Source organism: Periplaneta americana, chromosome 8 (assembly GCF_040183065.1).
Source record: "Periplaneta americana isolate PAMFEO1 chromosome 8, P.americana_PAMFEO1_priV1, whole genome shotgun sequence".
Lineage (NCBI taxonomy): Eukaryota > Metazoa > Arthropoda > Insecta > Blattodea > Blattidae > Periplaneta > Periplaneta americana.
The window spans coordinates 175,263,577-175,279,804 of NC_091124.1; the positions used below are offsets into that span (position 1 = coordinate 175,263,577).

Genomic DNA, 16,228 nt, shown 5'->3' on the forward strand with positions numbered 1-16,228 from the left:
GTCTGAACATGTCTGGGCAAGTTTTTGTACATTTCCAGGTCATTTGGTTTCTTTTGAACGAACTGTAAATTTTTTCCCTGCTTCTTTGACAAATGCAAAAAGCTAATACAATTGCACGACCATTTAGTTCTTGAGAGACTATCCAGAGTGCATCAAAGGCAGTGAGTCTACATTACACTCATAAGACAATGACGATGATGATGATGAATTGTTGGGATGTCACAGAGGACATAATATCAAATATTTACACCAGTTCTGGAGAATATTTATGTTTATTTTAGAATTAGACTAATTGTCTTAAAACACTTCTTTGCATATACAATGGAGCATATCGAAAATATCTATTGCTTGAAGTAGTGGTAAGTGTGCCTGACTGCAAAACTCGCGAGCCTGGTATCGAATCCTGGTTGAGACGAATTACTGATTGGTGTTTTTGATGGATTTCTTCCTTAATCCTTCGAGTAAATGCTGGATAACTTTCAGCATTTGGTCCTCGGACTCATTTTGCCAGCATCATCACCATCAAATAAGGAAAGCAATGGAAAACTACTGTGTCCATCCATTTTCTTAGTACAGTCTGATAGCTGCTGGGTCGCCAATACAATCATTATGGTCAGGCACAGTCTGGTAGCTATCAAATAGCTAACAAGAGTTCCAGACAGGCACTTAAAAAAAGAAGACGATACCAAAAATGAAAATCTGAAGAAATAACAATACAAGTCTTCAGTTCCTTACTTCCATTATTTTAACGTTTTTAATTTTTACTGAAATTTAATGTTGTATGTGTTCAAATTTAAAAACATTACAACTATTTTTAATTGCAAGTAGTGAAACTGGCTGCAGTTATAAAGAATTGGGTATTAATTAAGAAAAAATACAATGCAATACAAATTTGAATTTAGATTCTAGAGCACTCATCTTAATAGATTAATTTCTGGTTTGAAAACATTATGTTGTATTGTAGCATTTGAAAATAATGACGACAGTTTTGTTTTTTAAGTTTGTTAATTCATTTATTATGAATTACTCTAATAACAAATGCCAGTAGTTCATTTTCTCTAGTCGATTTATATGTTATTTCCAAAGGAAAATTACTAAATTAAATACTAATCAGAGGTGTTTTGGCACTATATTTGCGTTGCTTGCAATAAATACATACAATGCAGAGCAAACTATTCTTACCTCTTCTGCACATGTAGGGAACCCGAGCTGCCCAGAGTTATTCCAGCCCCATGTGTATAAGTCACCCGAATCAGTTACAGCTGCAGAGTGCCAACCTCCTGCTGCCACCCGTGTTACTCGCAAGCCTGCCAACACATCCACTTGACGGGCTGTCTCATCTTCATTCTCCAAGTCACTATGACCCAACTGTCCTCGACTGAAAAAAAAAGAAAATAAAATCAAAATACTTCACGATTTTTATCTTTGTCAGACTATTTTTGAACTGACTAAATGTACTAAAATATTGAAGGTACTGGCTCAACCCATGTTGATATAGCCTACAGCAGAAATCAGTGGCGGCTCCTGCGTATTTCCTAAGAGGAGGAAAGAAGGTAACAGGACGAAATGACACCTTCTTGAATGAAACATGCTACAAATTAGCGAACATGCATACATGTAAAACCAGGTACTGTTGGGGTTGGCTTTCCCTTCTGTATAGCAATAATCTGTTCTTGTAAAGTGAGTTTCCTAAATTGTCCAAAATAGAATATGTTTTCACTTCCATTCATTGTTGAATAATTGCACAAATTAACAATTACAAGGAAATTCACAACCTTGCAGCATTTTTCGAGCACACTACAGCATCACACGTGTTTGAAGAGACTAGCTACTAACACGTAACCGGAACCGCGGAATTGGAAATAATCTGAGGAAAGCGAGAACACTACACCCACCCACGTGGTCTGTGTTGCCATATATACATTTTACAAGTTCGGTATCACATGCTTTTGAAGAATATCAATTAGTTCTTGTAAAGTCATACTACCATTATTGTTCAAAGCTGCCGGTGGCCGATCAATTTTTTATGTTAAAAATAATGTAATTTGGAGTACCTACTTTCAATTTCAAATATATTTGTACAAAACTGACAACTTGGCTGTTGCCCTGTTTACTACACAATGAATGGAAGTGAATTTCAGGGGCCAAAAAGATCTGTGATACTAACGTAGAACTACTTCCTCTTTGTTTTATATAAACCCGACTTTATCTTTCAAATATCCTTGACAGTTTCAAACCATGAATAGTAGCCTATATAAAGTACAATGAATAATATTTTTGATTTATAATTTTAAAAAAAGTTTATATGGTGTCTTTCATAGCGTTGCGTTAAAACTGTTTTTATTGTGCCTCCTCCTAGATGTGTTATAGTCTGGTTGAATGCAACATCGTTACATGGCAGCGGTAGCGAGCTTGCTGCACGACCAGTCGGTTTCTATTTCCCGCCCATGCGCTGATTCAGAGGAGGATCTCCTCCCTCTCCGTTCATGTACTCACTTTAAAACTCTACTTCTTCCTCTGGCCGCTAGTGCGCTGTTGTCTGTGTGTGTTAACTGCAGTAAAGGAGGAATGGATTGACTTTCCTCCACACAGACCATCTCGCATCTTTCTCACAGTTTTCTAGCAGCACATGAGTGTGCGTCGTTTAAAACTCGATCAACCGAGATTTTCTTATAGCTGTGAACTTAAAAATTATCGAATCTTCTTTGAATTTCAAGGCACATATTTTATTTGGTATTTACTTTCAAAAGAAGAAACATGTGAGGAGGACGTTCCTCCCTTCCCTCCCCCGAGAAACCGCCACTGGCAGAAATATATAAATACAGAATTTAATAAAAAGGATAAATCGTAAAACAGCAAACGCCAGCAGGGGAAGTTATCCCCACCCTCGCCACCTCGCTTGCCTGCTCTCTCTCTATACTGTCTCTATCTGCCCCGCTTCAGTGGATCACTGCCTACTGCCTCGCACGTATTTCATATTTTACAACACAACACAATACAACCAAATTAATGTGCATTAGACAACAACCACTTTCTAGAGCATTACAACCGAAACACGAGAGACATTACAGTTCCCTCTACGCTAGACTGGAAACTGATGTGAAATTCAGATCTCGCTATTACACTCACGACCTCACTTTGCGTAGAGTCGTAAGTTTGAGAGATGAAGTTTAGGAGTACATCATGCTCCAACACCAAACTGCCCTTTTCAGGGCAAAAAAAATACGTACTAAGACATATCCAACGACACACATTGCATTTATGCAATACGTTATGGCAGTTCCCTTGAACATAAATAGATTCATTTTCCCTTCTACCACCAACTCGTCTCAGTAGCCGAGAGGTCTAAAGCGTGACCAAAAAGTGTGCGTGCATTTCGTTAGGAAGATACACGGATCGAATACTACCATCTGCAGAGTCATAAGAAAAAATAAAGAGAGAGACATGAAGAAGGAAGAGAGAAGGAGAGGCTAGAGACAGAGGGAAACAGGACGAAATTCCTCTTTTGCTTCATAGATGCCGCATTCACTCTTTTTGTTCTACTTTCCTCCACTAGATATCACCCCATCCTAAACCCCTATTTCCACTCTTTCCACACGCTAGAGTGTGTGGTGAGCTTGTAGGGGAAAAGTGGAAAGGGGTGGAGCTTAGCATTCGCTGTTTTACGATTTGCCCAATAAAAAAAATCGTATGCTTCTGATATACGATTCTAGAAACATAGATCAAATTCACAATTACAAACCAAATGGAAATTGGCCATTAGAGAAATTAAAATTAAAAACGAGCACTTTGTCTTAATGTCTGAAAGGAGAAGTATGCAGAAAGTAAATGCTACACTGACAGTTTCACATCTCCTGCCTCCTTTTTAAATTTATAACATCCGGAAAATAGATAAATTTGTTCTATTTCAATTTTAAAATATTGCAGTACCTATTTAACTCACACATGTAAGGTCAATTAAACAGTGTTCATGGGTTAGATAATAAACATATATATATATATATATATATATATATATATATATATATAAAACACAGTTGTATGAACACTTTACAAATGATGATAATTAAGATTCGTAAAATTCAGACATGTTTTGGAGGGTGCCCCTCCATCTTCAGTGACATTACCACGATGCTGGTTCAGGTGTTCGACCGTGATGTATCGTGGCTTAAAGGAGACTCCTGAACCAACATCGTGGTAATGTCACTGAAGATAGAGGGGCACCCTCCGAAACATGTCTGAATTTTACCAATCTTAATTATCATCATTTGTAAAGTGTTCATACAACTGTGTTATATATATATTGTATGTTTATTACTGCAGTACTTATTTCGCTATTTTCTACAATCAACAGAAAGTGCTGATATTAAAAATTGAATTTCCAAGTATGTAGTGCAGTACAGGTACTAAGAAGTTATATTTCTGATCTTTCCTGAAGCAGACAAATCTAGCTCAATCACTCGCACATGGACTATTTAAGGAAGGAAAAAATCAAGAATATCGTACCTAAAGGCGAGGTTAGTGACACAAGTTTGGTGAGTGTACACGAGAGCAGTGAGACAACTGTAAAAGTGTTAAACTCAGCGAAAATTACGGAAAGCAGGCAGTGACGTCATCTGAATAAGAAATAGGAGTGACGCAAACTGTATTCAGCAAGCACAGCAGAACATGACCTCAGTGCTATCGAATGAAAATAGTGAACATCAGATGGGAGCAATTCCAAAGCGGGTGAAGGAACTAAGGTCCAAATCGAGGCTGAGTAATAGAGTAATGCAAGTAGGAGATAGTTCAGGAAGCAGTGATGAAGGAAGAGGGGAAAACAAGGTGATAAAGCAATATGACTTAAGGAAATGGTGTGGAGGGGAAATAAATCGTGAGAAAAGAAAACAAAGACCTGAAATAAAGTAGCAATGTGGAAAAGTTAGCAGTGAAAAATGCAAATAGAGATGTGAAGTGAGGGGAAATGTGCCATAGAGGAGGGGGGGGGGGTCAAGAATTAGAAGCAGGGTTTAAGCTAGAAAATAAATAATTGTTGCAAAAATGCACAAATGGAAATTGCGCAAATTGCAAATTGCGAAAAGCTTGTGCAATATTCTAAATAACTGTACAGAAAGATAAAATTTATAAGATGTGCAGAAACAAGAAGTTACGTAATTTGTTTCTTGGAGTTTTATTACTTTCAATCTATCTTACCACACTCTAGATATAGTCTACTTATGTAAGTAAATCATTATACGTAGTATGTATGTATGTTTAGAATCAATTACTGCTGAATTTACATCAAATTAAAATTTCTTCATCAAACCTGTATATTCATTTGTTTGCATGTACGTCATATTAGTAGTGAGTGCATGTAAATGTATCATATAAGTAGGATAAGTTAAAAGTAGGCCTATGTGTGGAAAACTGGACATGTATTGCAAATTGCGATAAACTTACCGTAAAAAAAAAAATAATACCCCTATTGTGGCTTAAAATAATAAAAAAATGCCAGTACTTTAAGAAATAAAAAACAGAACTTCAAAATATATTCAATGCATCTTGTATGGGTTAAATCTCCTTTTTATTATCAAGTTTACATCAGCTGTCGAATTTATCCCAATTTATGGTATGGAAAATAGCTAAATATGTTTAGAAATAAATTGTATTTGCCATCTAGGTTCGAAATAGTAATATGCGTTACAAGAGCAGTAAGTTGAAGTTTTCATGTTCGAGGAAAAGTTTGAAAAAGCGAAACGTAGTTGAGTTTTTTTAATTTCCGAGAATTGAAAGAAAACATACCGCTCATGTATCGTACATTATTTTGTGCGAAGATCGTTTATTACATACCTGAAAGAGGAATTTTTAATTAGTTGTAATGAAATTTCCATCTTGGTTTCTGTTCAATGATGGCAAATTTGCAAAACAAAAATATCTATCTTCAACATTGTTGCTTTAAAATGTTTTCTGTGTTTACTATACTCCAGCAGACCGTGATATATGTCTGTCTTTTTTTTCCCTCAGTCTATGATGAGTCTGGAATCTTGTTGATTTTTTCACGGCTTCCTTAATGTTACTTGCATCACGAATGCAGTAACTTTAGTGGAGTTGCAGAGTTTACTTAATTTTTGCAAATATTTAAAAACAATCATTAACAGTGCAATTTAGGTGAAATTTCAGTGGTAAGTTTCCAATTTATAAATATTACTATATTGCACGTCTTTAAAAATAATATGTTAAAAGCCTAAAGCAGTAAAATCAATATGTCACTTAAGCGGTAAGAAGAGGGAAATTGTTATGTGTGTTAGATTGGGAATACTGAATGTGGAATTTTAGACTTTCCGCGGATTGGTTTTGTGCGGTAACCAAGCAAATACGCACGATCTCGCACAAAATTATATAACTGAAACTATGATTCCCAGGGATATAAATTTATTCTCAATTTCTCGAACTTACAACTTTTTTCAGATTAACTGGGTGTAAAAATCTTGTAGGTTTTAAAATAAAATTAATAAGAACCATATACAGTTACTGTATGGCATAAAAATATCAAATAAACTACACAGTATCATTTCTTTGCTGTGTTATCATATGTACTCTACACACATTTAACTTGCCTGCCGCTGGAGCGCTACTGTCGCGCCAATTGTCAAATGTTGGCATATTTTATACGTATGAATTGCGTGACTGTATGTATTAGACTGTGATAGCACCATCTTTTGATAGAACACCACACTACACAATCCTGCCGTAATTCAGTTCAACAGTGATTGTTGGAATGGCAGAATGTTTAAACGGTTCAATTGTATAGTCAGCAATAGAAGATCTAGTTCTATAATTTGTTTGTATTAACACTAGGAGGACCAGATTTACTGTCTATCTACAAGGACCAGACCCGTCATTTTGACGAGTGCAGATTTATTAGGTTTTCTTTCCAAATATTTAACACTTTTGAATAGGAATGTTTGTTTATATAATTTTAAATACTTTTACAGAATATGTATGATTTTTCTCTAGGATATGAGACTCTTTAAATTTTAATAACTATTGAATTCATCTTAAGAAATCTAAGTACAAATGAAGAGAATAATTTTCACATTTAAACATTATGCATTACACTATAAACTAGAATAAAAATCAACAAAAAACACAAATATAAGTAATTGATTAACTAGTGGACTTACTCGTGTTAATTATGTAAGATTTGTCCGGCTTACAGCTGTTTCAGTGCTTCATGCACCATCCTCAGAGCCTATACAACAGCAATACCAATATAATAGTACATTATGCAACGAGCCTATAATGGTAGTAATTAAGATGCGAGTATGTTTATCAAACGAGTGCAAGCGAGCGTCGTAATTACCATTATAGGCAAGTTTCATACGACTTTTTATGCTCGACCATATTTCTAACTTGAAATTATTCATAAGTATTCATGTTATTTTTATCTGACTGGGGAGCGGAACTGACCTTGTGCAATATCTCGTAAATTGTGAGATGTGCGCAGACGCGAAAGTATTGATTTTTTCCGAGAAACAAATGCCATAGACTTTGACATAATCTAGAGAGTAAAATAACATTAATCTTGATATAACCTTGAAATTGATTTAGACGTTGAAAAACGAGATGACAAATTGAATTTATTTGAATATTATTTACAATTAACGCTAATTATTATAGTAACAGAACATAACCTTCTGCGACAGTATTGGATTTCCAGCCTCCGTGACATTTCGCTAGTTGTCTTTCGATTGTATATCCGAGAATAATCGATACTTGAGCTTTCATATTGCTACAATGGTGTTTTCTGATTGGTGGAACATCTGAACTTTAATGAATAGGCGTACTTTAATGAGGTCCATTAAAGGGCTGCTACCAGGTGTATAATTACTACATTTCGGCATGGTCGAGCATAAACATATTTTCAAACATTGTAAATAGGCTGCTACCTCTGAGTGAGGCATCAAGCACTTTACATGAATAATCGAAGATGGAAACAAAGTAAAGGATTAAAATTGCATTAAACATAGTAAAGTAACATTGCTGCATACCTGCCTATGCCCCAGGAGAACACTTCGCCAATTTCTGTGACTAAAAGACAGTGTTCATTTCCACATGCAACCTGTGTTACTTTTGTTCCAGGATTGTATATTGGTGATGGCATTATGAATGCTCGACCTGCAACATATGGAAATATATTTCACTCTCTTTCCAATGCAACAAAGATGATAGTGAGGATTATGTATGACATTTTTTCTATTATATAGTTTTGTTTTTATTTTCCCTTCCCCTTCTCCTTATCTTACACTCTGTCTTCTACTTTTTCTCCCCTGTTCTCAAATTTATTCGGAACCATTTTCTTCACATTTGTTAAAAGTGTCACATATAGTAAACTTGGTCTATGGAAAGCGAGATAAAAATTTAATAAAATTCTATACATTATTTGACTAAAATTTATTATACAAATGATTAGGGAAAACACGGAAATTTTACTGGAAGCAAGTAAAGAGATAGGTTTGGAAGTAAATCCCGAAAAGACAAAGTATATGATTATGTCTCGTGACGAGAATATTGTACGAAATGGAAATATAAAAATTGGAAATTTATCTTTTGAACAGGTGGAGAAGTTCAAATATCTTGGAGCAACAGTAACAAATATAAATGATACTTTAGAGGAAATTAAACACAGAATAAATATGGGAAATGCCTGTTATTATTCGGTTGAGAAGCTTTTATCATCCAGTCTGTTGTCAAAAAATCTGAAAGTTAGAATTTATAAAACAGTTACATTACCGGTTGTTCTATATGGTTGTGAAACTTGCACTCTCACTCTGAGAGAGCAACATAGGTTAAGGGTGTTTGAGAATAAGGTGCTTAGGAAAATATTTGGGGCTAAGAGGGATGAAGTTACAGGAGAATGGAGAAAGTTACACAACACAGAACTGCACGCATTGTATTCTTCACCTGACATAATTAGGAACATTAAATCCAGACGTTTGAGATGGGCAGGGCATGTAGCACATATGGGCAAATCCAGAAATGCATATAGTGTGTTAGTTGGGAGGCCGGAGGGAAAAAGACCTTTAGGGAGACCGAGACGTAGATGGGAAGATAATATTAAAATGGATTTGAGGGAGGTGGGATATGATGATAGAGAATGGATTAATCTTGCTCAAGATAGGGACCAATGGCGGGTTTATGTGAGGGCGGCAATGACCCTCCGGGTTCCTTAAAAGCCAGTAAGTAAGTACATAGGCCTAGTGAAATGATATCTTAAGCATTTTTAAGGTAGAAAAGCAAGTAATTAAATACAGCAATATTAAAATCTTAAGGACTACCTTTTCTTGGATATTATTTTAATGTACTGGATCTTAATTTCTGACTGGTTGAGCAATGCCCCGTCTGTATTATCTGCTTCAAAATAGAGGTACCCCCACTAGTTTCCAATCTTCTCACTTTTCTAGTTACTAATCTAGCCTATATTACAAATGAGACAGAACCAAAGTCATCTGCTAATGTCGAAGAATGACTTTAGAATCGAATTTCTGAAATATGAACATTTTGAATGGTACTACAATAATATGAGTACACATAAATGCAAATTCAATTAACTGAACTTCATAGTCTTAAAGAGGGACCATAAAATGAACATTAGCCCTCACTTCATCTTTTATTCTTCTCCTCACTTTCACTATCACAGTATAAAAAACTTCCTCTCCCTGACTTGATTTCATAACACACACCTGATTCAGACACTGAAGCATCAAATGTGGCACCACTGCAGACCTGCACAACTGAATCGTCCTCACGCTCACCCTCAATGTCCTGCTCCACTGTTGTGAAGGGGTCCAGTCTCCTCCACGAGCCACTCTCTATGCAATATCTCCAACAGACACCAGTCTCCACAACTGCTAACATATGTTTCCGATTGCATGATATTGCAACGCTGTCATGCATGCCAACACATTTCACCTGGTGGGATCTGTGTCCAACAAATCCTGACAGCTGGATCCCACGGTCTGACTTCAGTGCGACATAGCTCCAGGACAGTGATGCCAGCTGTATTCCCTCAGCAGGGAATGGAGTAAGGCATGACACGATTCCTGTTCTCACTGAGGAGAGCTGGCCGAAGCCATTAAATCCGCAATACAAGAGCTCCATTAGACGACAATACCTGAAAATTCATATCAGTTTTAAAGCAGTAATGAATTCAAGAGATGGGCCAAAGGGAGGGAAGGGAAGGAATTTCTTCTCCAACATAATTTATAATGAACTACAAACTGACAGTTCAAAGATACGTTAAGATACCAGTATTCAGCTTTTATACCTATTTTTACTTTCTCCTTGTATGAAGTACAATAAAGAAATATATATTATTTTATGTACCGAAGTACATATGATATTTCCATGCAGGTATTCTGCGTCATCATACGATGAAAGAGTAATGGAACAGAGAAAAATTCTCTCCGGCGCCGGGATTTGAACCCGGGTTTTCAGCTCTACGTGCTGATGCTTTATCCACTAAGCCACACCGGATACCCACCCCGGCGTCGGACAGAATCGTCTCAGTTTTAAGTTCCAACTCTTGGGTTCCCTCTAGTGGCCGCCCTCTGCACTACGTCATAGATGTCTATGAACGTAGAATTAAAGTCCATACATGTGCTGAGGTGCACTCGCTATGAGTGACTAGTTGGCCAGGATCTGATGGAGTAAGCACCGTCTCAAATCACGAAGTGATTTACGCATATCATATATATATATATATATATATATATATATATATATATATATATATGTACCGAAGTACATACGATATTTCCATGCAGATATTCTGCGTCATCATACTATGAGAGAATTTTTCTCCATTCCATTACTCTTTCATCGTACAATAAAGAAAGTTTTGTATTGTGATGACACAAAAAATTTATTTTGAGATTGTTATGGGAATACACGACATTAGCATCTTTGATACCGAAAAAGTGGTTCCAGATCTGAGCACCACACCTGTCTGTCCATCCACATGCAGGTCAGATATTTGCATACAGTAACTTCTCCTATATACAGTGTAGTGTTTGTTGAATTTTATTCATATTCAGTATCTACAAGCAATTTATTAGGGATTGTTGTTGTTTAGTCAACTGTCCAAAGACAGGTCTGAACCTCACAAGTGATACCAAGAAGGTACCGCTTATGAGGCAACTAGAACAGGAGATAATGGGGTAGGGTGGCCAATTCCTTTCCCCCTCCATTACATCGCCTACTAGCTACATATTACACTAATCAGACTTCAGATGCATACAAACAATTTGTTCTTCCTCTGACACATATCGTGACGTGAGATGTACTGCCTGATAATAGCTGTACATATCAGCCAGAACCTCAATCAGATAATAAATTAAAGATTAATGAGATTTATATGAAATAAAAAAAAAACACAATGGCGATCTATTCCAAGAATCGGGAGACAAATTTCTTTGTATTACTCGTACATAAATTAAACTCACAAATGAAAATATGAAGTTTACATTGATCAAAAACAGTTTCCTAAGATAAATTATTACATACAGAATTACTTCTAAGTTATATTGTTATACTCGTGAGGATTTATTTCAAATAAAAAACACAATGGTGATCCATTCCAAGAATCAGGAGGCAGTTTTCTTTTCCTTCTTACTATTTATATTTGATTCAAATACTTATAACATTACTAATTATAAAAATACGTTGGTATTTGGTACCAATTTTTTTTACAAAATCTATAAGATTAGGATGAAAGAGTAATGGAACGGAGATGACGCAGAATATCTGCATGGAAATATCATATGTACTTCGGTACATTAAAATAACTATAAGATTAGGCCTACTGCAAGTACTGCCTAAAATTAAAAATACTATTATACAAGACTCCTCTACATATTGGTAAGTCGTGACGAGTTATTCCATCTTGTTGGGGAAACATGTGTAATCATCGACCCAGAAATACATCAAGAAATTTTGTGCGCTTTGATCATTTGGAAAAAATGCTGCAAGCCCAGAAAGAGTAGCAAAAAATATACGGCATTCAGGAATACTTGAAGCACTTTGGGACAGTGCTAAATTTAAACAGTGTGCATAGCAGTGAAAAAAGAGAGCTTGTAGAAAAGGCGCCTTAATATTAGCTTGACACATGTAATGAAGAGACAGACAAGTTTCTTACTACAGTTTGAAAAGTCTTGAATATGTCTTAAAAATAAGATCAGAATGTGCTGCCACTGTTTTGTCCTCACATCACCGAGGCACACAAACCGCTCTACCACCCTTCCTTTAATCGTATATCGATAAACAAGAGAAAATTGTGATTTATTCGAGACGTCAGTTTTCTCATCAGCTAATATGGCAAAAAAAATCGGATTTCTGTAATTGCCGTTTAATTTCCTTATTAATTGCACTGGCAACAGATTCAATTAAATAATTTTGAATACGATTTGATACATCTTTGAATACTGTAGATGTCTCCAAATGATTTTTTAGAAGAGGGTCGTACTGGTCGTGTAGTCCAAAAGTTCTAAATAATTACCGCGGTTGTTGGACATTTTCGACTTACCATTTCCTCTAAATGAAAGTTCCAGTTTTGCAAGTAAACAAACGGCGTTTATAAGCCTTTTCAGAATGTCTCTATTGGGTGTTGCCTTTTCATTATGTAGAATATTACTTTTTGTGTTTGGTCACTTGCTCAGTTCCAATAAGCACAGTTCCAAAGTCGCGAGTGCGTTAGTAGCACGAATATGTGCAATAGCAATATCATGATTCCGTATTGCTTTAGTCAAATTACTGTATTTAGCTTTTGTTGCTGAATTAAATTATTATTATCACCAGACATAGTCAAAACTTTTTATTGCACTTATATACATGTACACAATGTAACTACAAAGTACAGGTACAAACAAACGCGAGAGAAACAGAGTATGTTTTACTCTCATTCGACTTCGCGCACACAGCTAGCCCAGGCAGGCTACCCAGCGAATAGGGATTATAAAGAATGGACACTTCGCATCGGTACCTTTGATGTAGCCGGACCGATTTCAATGGCCTTCAAGCCAGCTAGAGCGTCAGATTCTGCTTTCTCCCTAGAGTTGGCGCAGACATCATACCGGCTAGCAGTCGACACAGCGGAAATATAACACATATAATTAATATATCTAGGTACATTATGTACTCAAATAAAATAAATTGGATCCATAAAATAATAAATCCTTCATTAACTGTAATGTCTAGACTCTAGAGTTCCTTTATAATGAGAGTTCAGACGTTGACCCCAACAACAATTAAAATATGTAATGATTTGATAGCGCTGAAAATGGAAAAACAAAACTCTCACGAGAAGTAAAACCATATACCTATATTATATTATATTATAAAAATATTAAACGAATTTGATGCTTAATTTTATAATGTATTATATTATTTTATAATATTATTTATGATATCTGAAATATAAAATATTATTATAACTAGTTTGTCACTGAGAAATAAGGAAAAGCTGTTAACTTGAATTTATTTGAAGCAAAGCGTTACTGGATTATGCAATGAGGTAGGCGATGTTTGGATCCTGTGTGTCAACTCTATTCTCAATTATTATGTTAGCGTATGCTCGATTACACTACCTCTAGCGCTTGAAAGTGGAACTATCCGCTGGCGCACAGAAAAACAAAACACAGGAAAATTCGCTCAGTGTCCATTCTTTATAATCCCTATTCCCTGGGCTACCGGCTGCTTGGGGTATATATATGCATAGATATGCATCTACTACAGTCTCGTGAGGCGTCCCTCATTGGTTAGAAGTTATGATGACGTGGGTTGTCATGGCAACTTCCATGCTAACCTGCATTCAGCACTGCTAGCACGCTGATGCCAGCTCGGGATCGCAGTATGTGCATTGTATATGCCCCATCACGCGACTTACAATTAACAAAACGTATTTAGAAACGTTTCAGGACTTTATGATTAAATGAACAGAAAGTTTAATCATGGATTTACGTAGAATCGTGATTCTTATAATCAATCAGCGCTGCCCAAGCCGTGCTTGGTTGGACTGCACGACACTGGTGACAAGAGGCGAGGACTATGACAAGGTTGTCACTTATCTATCCCTTCGTCTAACACACTGTATCCTTGTCACAATCCTCCATCTCCTGCAGTGCCGAAGCTCTTAAGAGGCTTTTGAGTTATTAACATTACGCCTATAAGTTCGTAATAATTTATCATAACACTTGGTTTAACTCCGATCCTTTCACATATTAACTTCTAGGATCCGAAAGTTCATTGCGAGACAAGGCTTGTGGCCACAAACTTCTAAAGGCATGGCTACGACTCTGATACGTAAGCTTGAGGGGGGGGACCAGGAAGGGGGGATAGATTTGCTACATCTCCGTGCTAAACGAGGCTAGCCTTATAGCCTACCGTCGCAATAATACGTCGCACTATATTGGTGTTCTATGAATGGGTTGTGTTGTTGAGCTTTAGTTTAATAAAAAGTGCATGCGAGTGTTACATATTAACCCCTTAATGGATAGGACAGTTTTGCTCACACTGGTTTAATATTCAAAGAACTTAATTAGTTCTCTCTTTTTCAACTGATGTCACATAAGGTCAAATCCAGTTATTCTTCCAGTGCCATATCTGTCCCAATATGCAGTTTGAAATATTATATGCTTATATTATAAGTTATATGAATATAAAACTGGTATGTGCCATATGTGTTGTCCCAGTATGCGGAAAGGGATTAATTTTGTAAAAAAATGACTCATAATGAGAAAATAATGAGGTCATTATTATTTATTTGTAGAATTGAAAGCGAAACCGTTTTAGTTGGAAATACTTATTGGCTTTTAAGGAACCCGGAGGTTCATTGCTGCCCTCACATAAGCCCGCCATTGGTCCCTATCCTGAGCAAGATTAATCCAGTCTCTATCATCATATCCCACCTCCCTCAAATCCATTTTAATATTATCTTCCCACCTACGTCTCGGCATCCCCAAAGGTCTTTTTCCCTCCGGCCTCCCAACTAACACTCTATATGCATTTCTGGATTCCCCCATACGTGCTACATGTCCTGCCCATCTCAAACATCTGGATTTTATGTTCCTAATTATGTCAGGTGAAGAATACAATATGTGCAGCTCTGAGTTGTGTAACTTTCTCCAGTTTCCTGTAACTTCATCCCTCTTAGCCCCAAATATTTTTCTAAGACCTTATTCTCAAACACCCTTAATCTCTGTTCCTCTCTCAAATTGAGAGTCCAAGTTTCACAACCATACAGAACTACCGGTAATATAACTGTTTTATAAATTCTAACTTTCAGATTTTTTGACAGAAGACTAGATGACAAAAGCTTCTCAACCGAATAATAACACACATTTCCTATAGTTATTCTGCGTTTAATTTCCTCCCGAGTGTCATTTATATCTGTTACTGTTGCTCCAAGATATTTGAATTTTTCCACCTCTTCGAAAGATAAATCTCCAATTTTTATAGTTTCATTTCGTACAATATTCTGGTCACGAGTCATAATCATATACTTAGTCTTTTCAGGATTTACTTCCAACCCTATCGCTTTACTTGCTTCAACTAGAATTTCCGCGTTTTCCCTAATTGTTTGTGGATTTTCTCCTAACATATTCACGTCATCCGCATAGACAAGAAGCTGATGTAACCCATTCAACTCCAAACCCTGTCTATTATCCTGAACTTTCCTAATGGCATATTCTGGAGCGAAGTTAAAAAGGAAAGGTGATAGTGCATCTCCCTGCTTAGCCCGCAGTGAATTGGAAAAGCATCAGATAGAAACTGGCCTATACAGACTCTGCTGTAAGTTTCACTAAGACACATTTTAATTAATCGAACTAGTCTCTTGGGAATATCAAATTCAATAAGAATATTATATAGAACTTCTTTCTTAACCAAGTCATACGCCTTTTTGAAACCTATAAATAACTGATGTACAGTACCCTTATACTCCCATTTGTTCTCCATTATCTGTCGAATACAAAATATCTGGTCAATAGTTGATCTATTACGCCTAAAACCACACTGATGATCCCCAATAATTTCATCTACATATGGAGTTAATCTTCTCAAAAGGATATTCGACAAAAATTTTGTACGACGTCAACAAAAGTGATATTCCTCGAAAGTTACTACAGTTAGTCTTGTCCCCCTTCTTAAAAATAGGTACGATTATGGACTCCTTCCATTGTTCTGGTACAATTTC

The 16,228-nt window shown here is 36.3% G+C and overlaps 1 protein-coding gene across 1 annotated transcript in view; it reads right to left on the reverse strand.

Annotated features, from left to right (window-relative positions):
• The window catches only part of LOC138705254 (RCC1 domain-containing protein 1), a 36,447-nt gene that overhangs the window by 17,166 nt on the left and 3,053 nt on the right, over positions 1-16,228 (reverse strand). Inside the window, exons 2-4 of the mRNA XM_069834084.1 lie at positions 9,723-10,153; positions 8,031-8,157; positions 1,183-1,378 (exon numbers count right to left, since the gene is read on the reverse strand). Coding sequence (XP_069690185.1) covers positions 1,183-1,378; positions 8,031-8,157; positions 9,723-10,140 — 741 coding nt within the window. The 5' untranslated portion in view covers positions 10,141-10,153. The remainder of the gene's footprint in view (positions 1-1,182; positions 1,379-8,030; positions 8,158-9,722; positions 10,154-16,228) is intronic.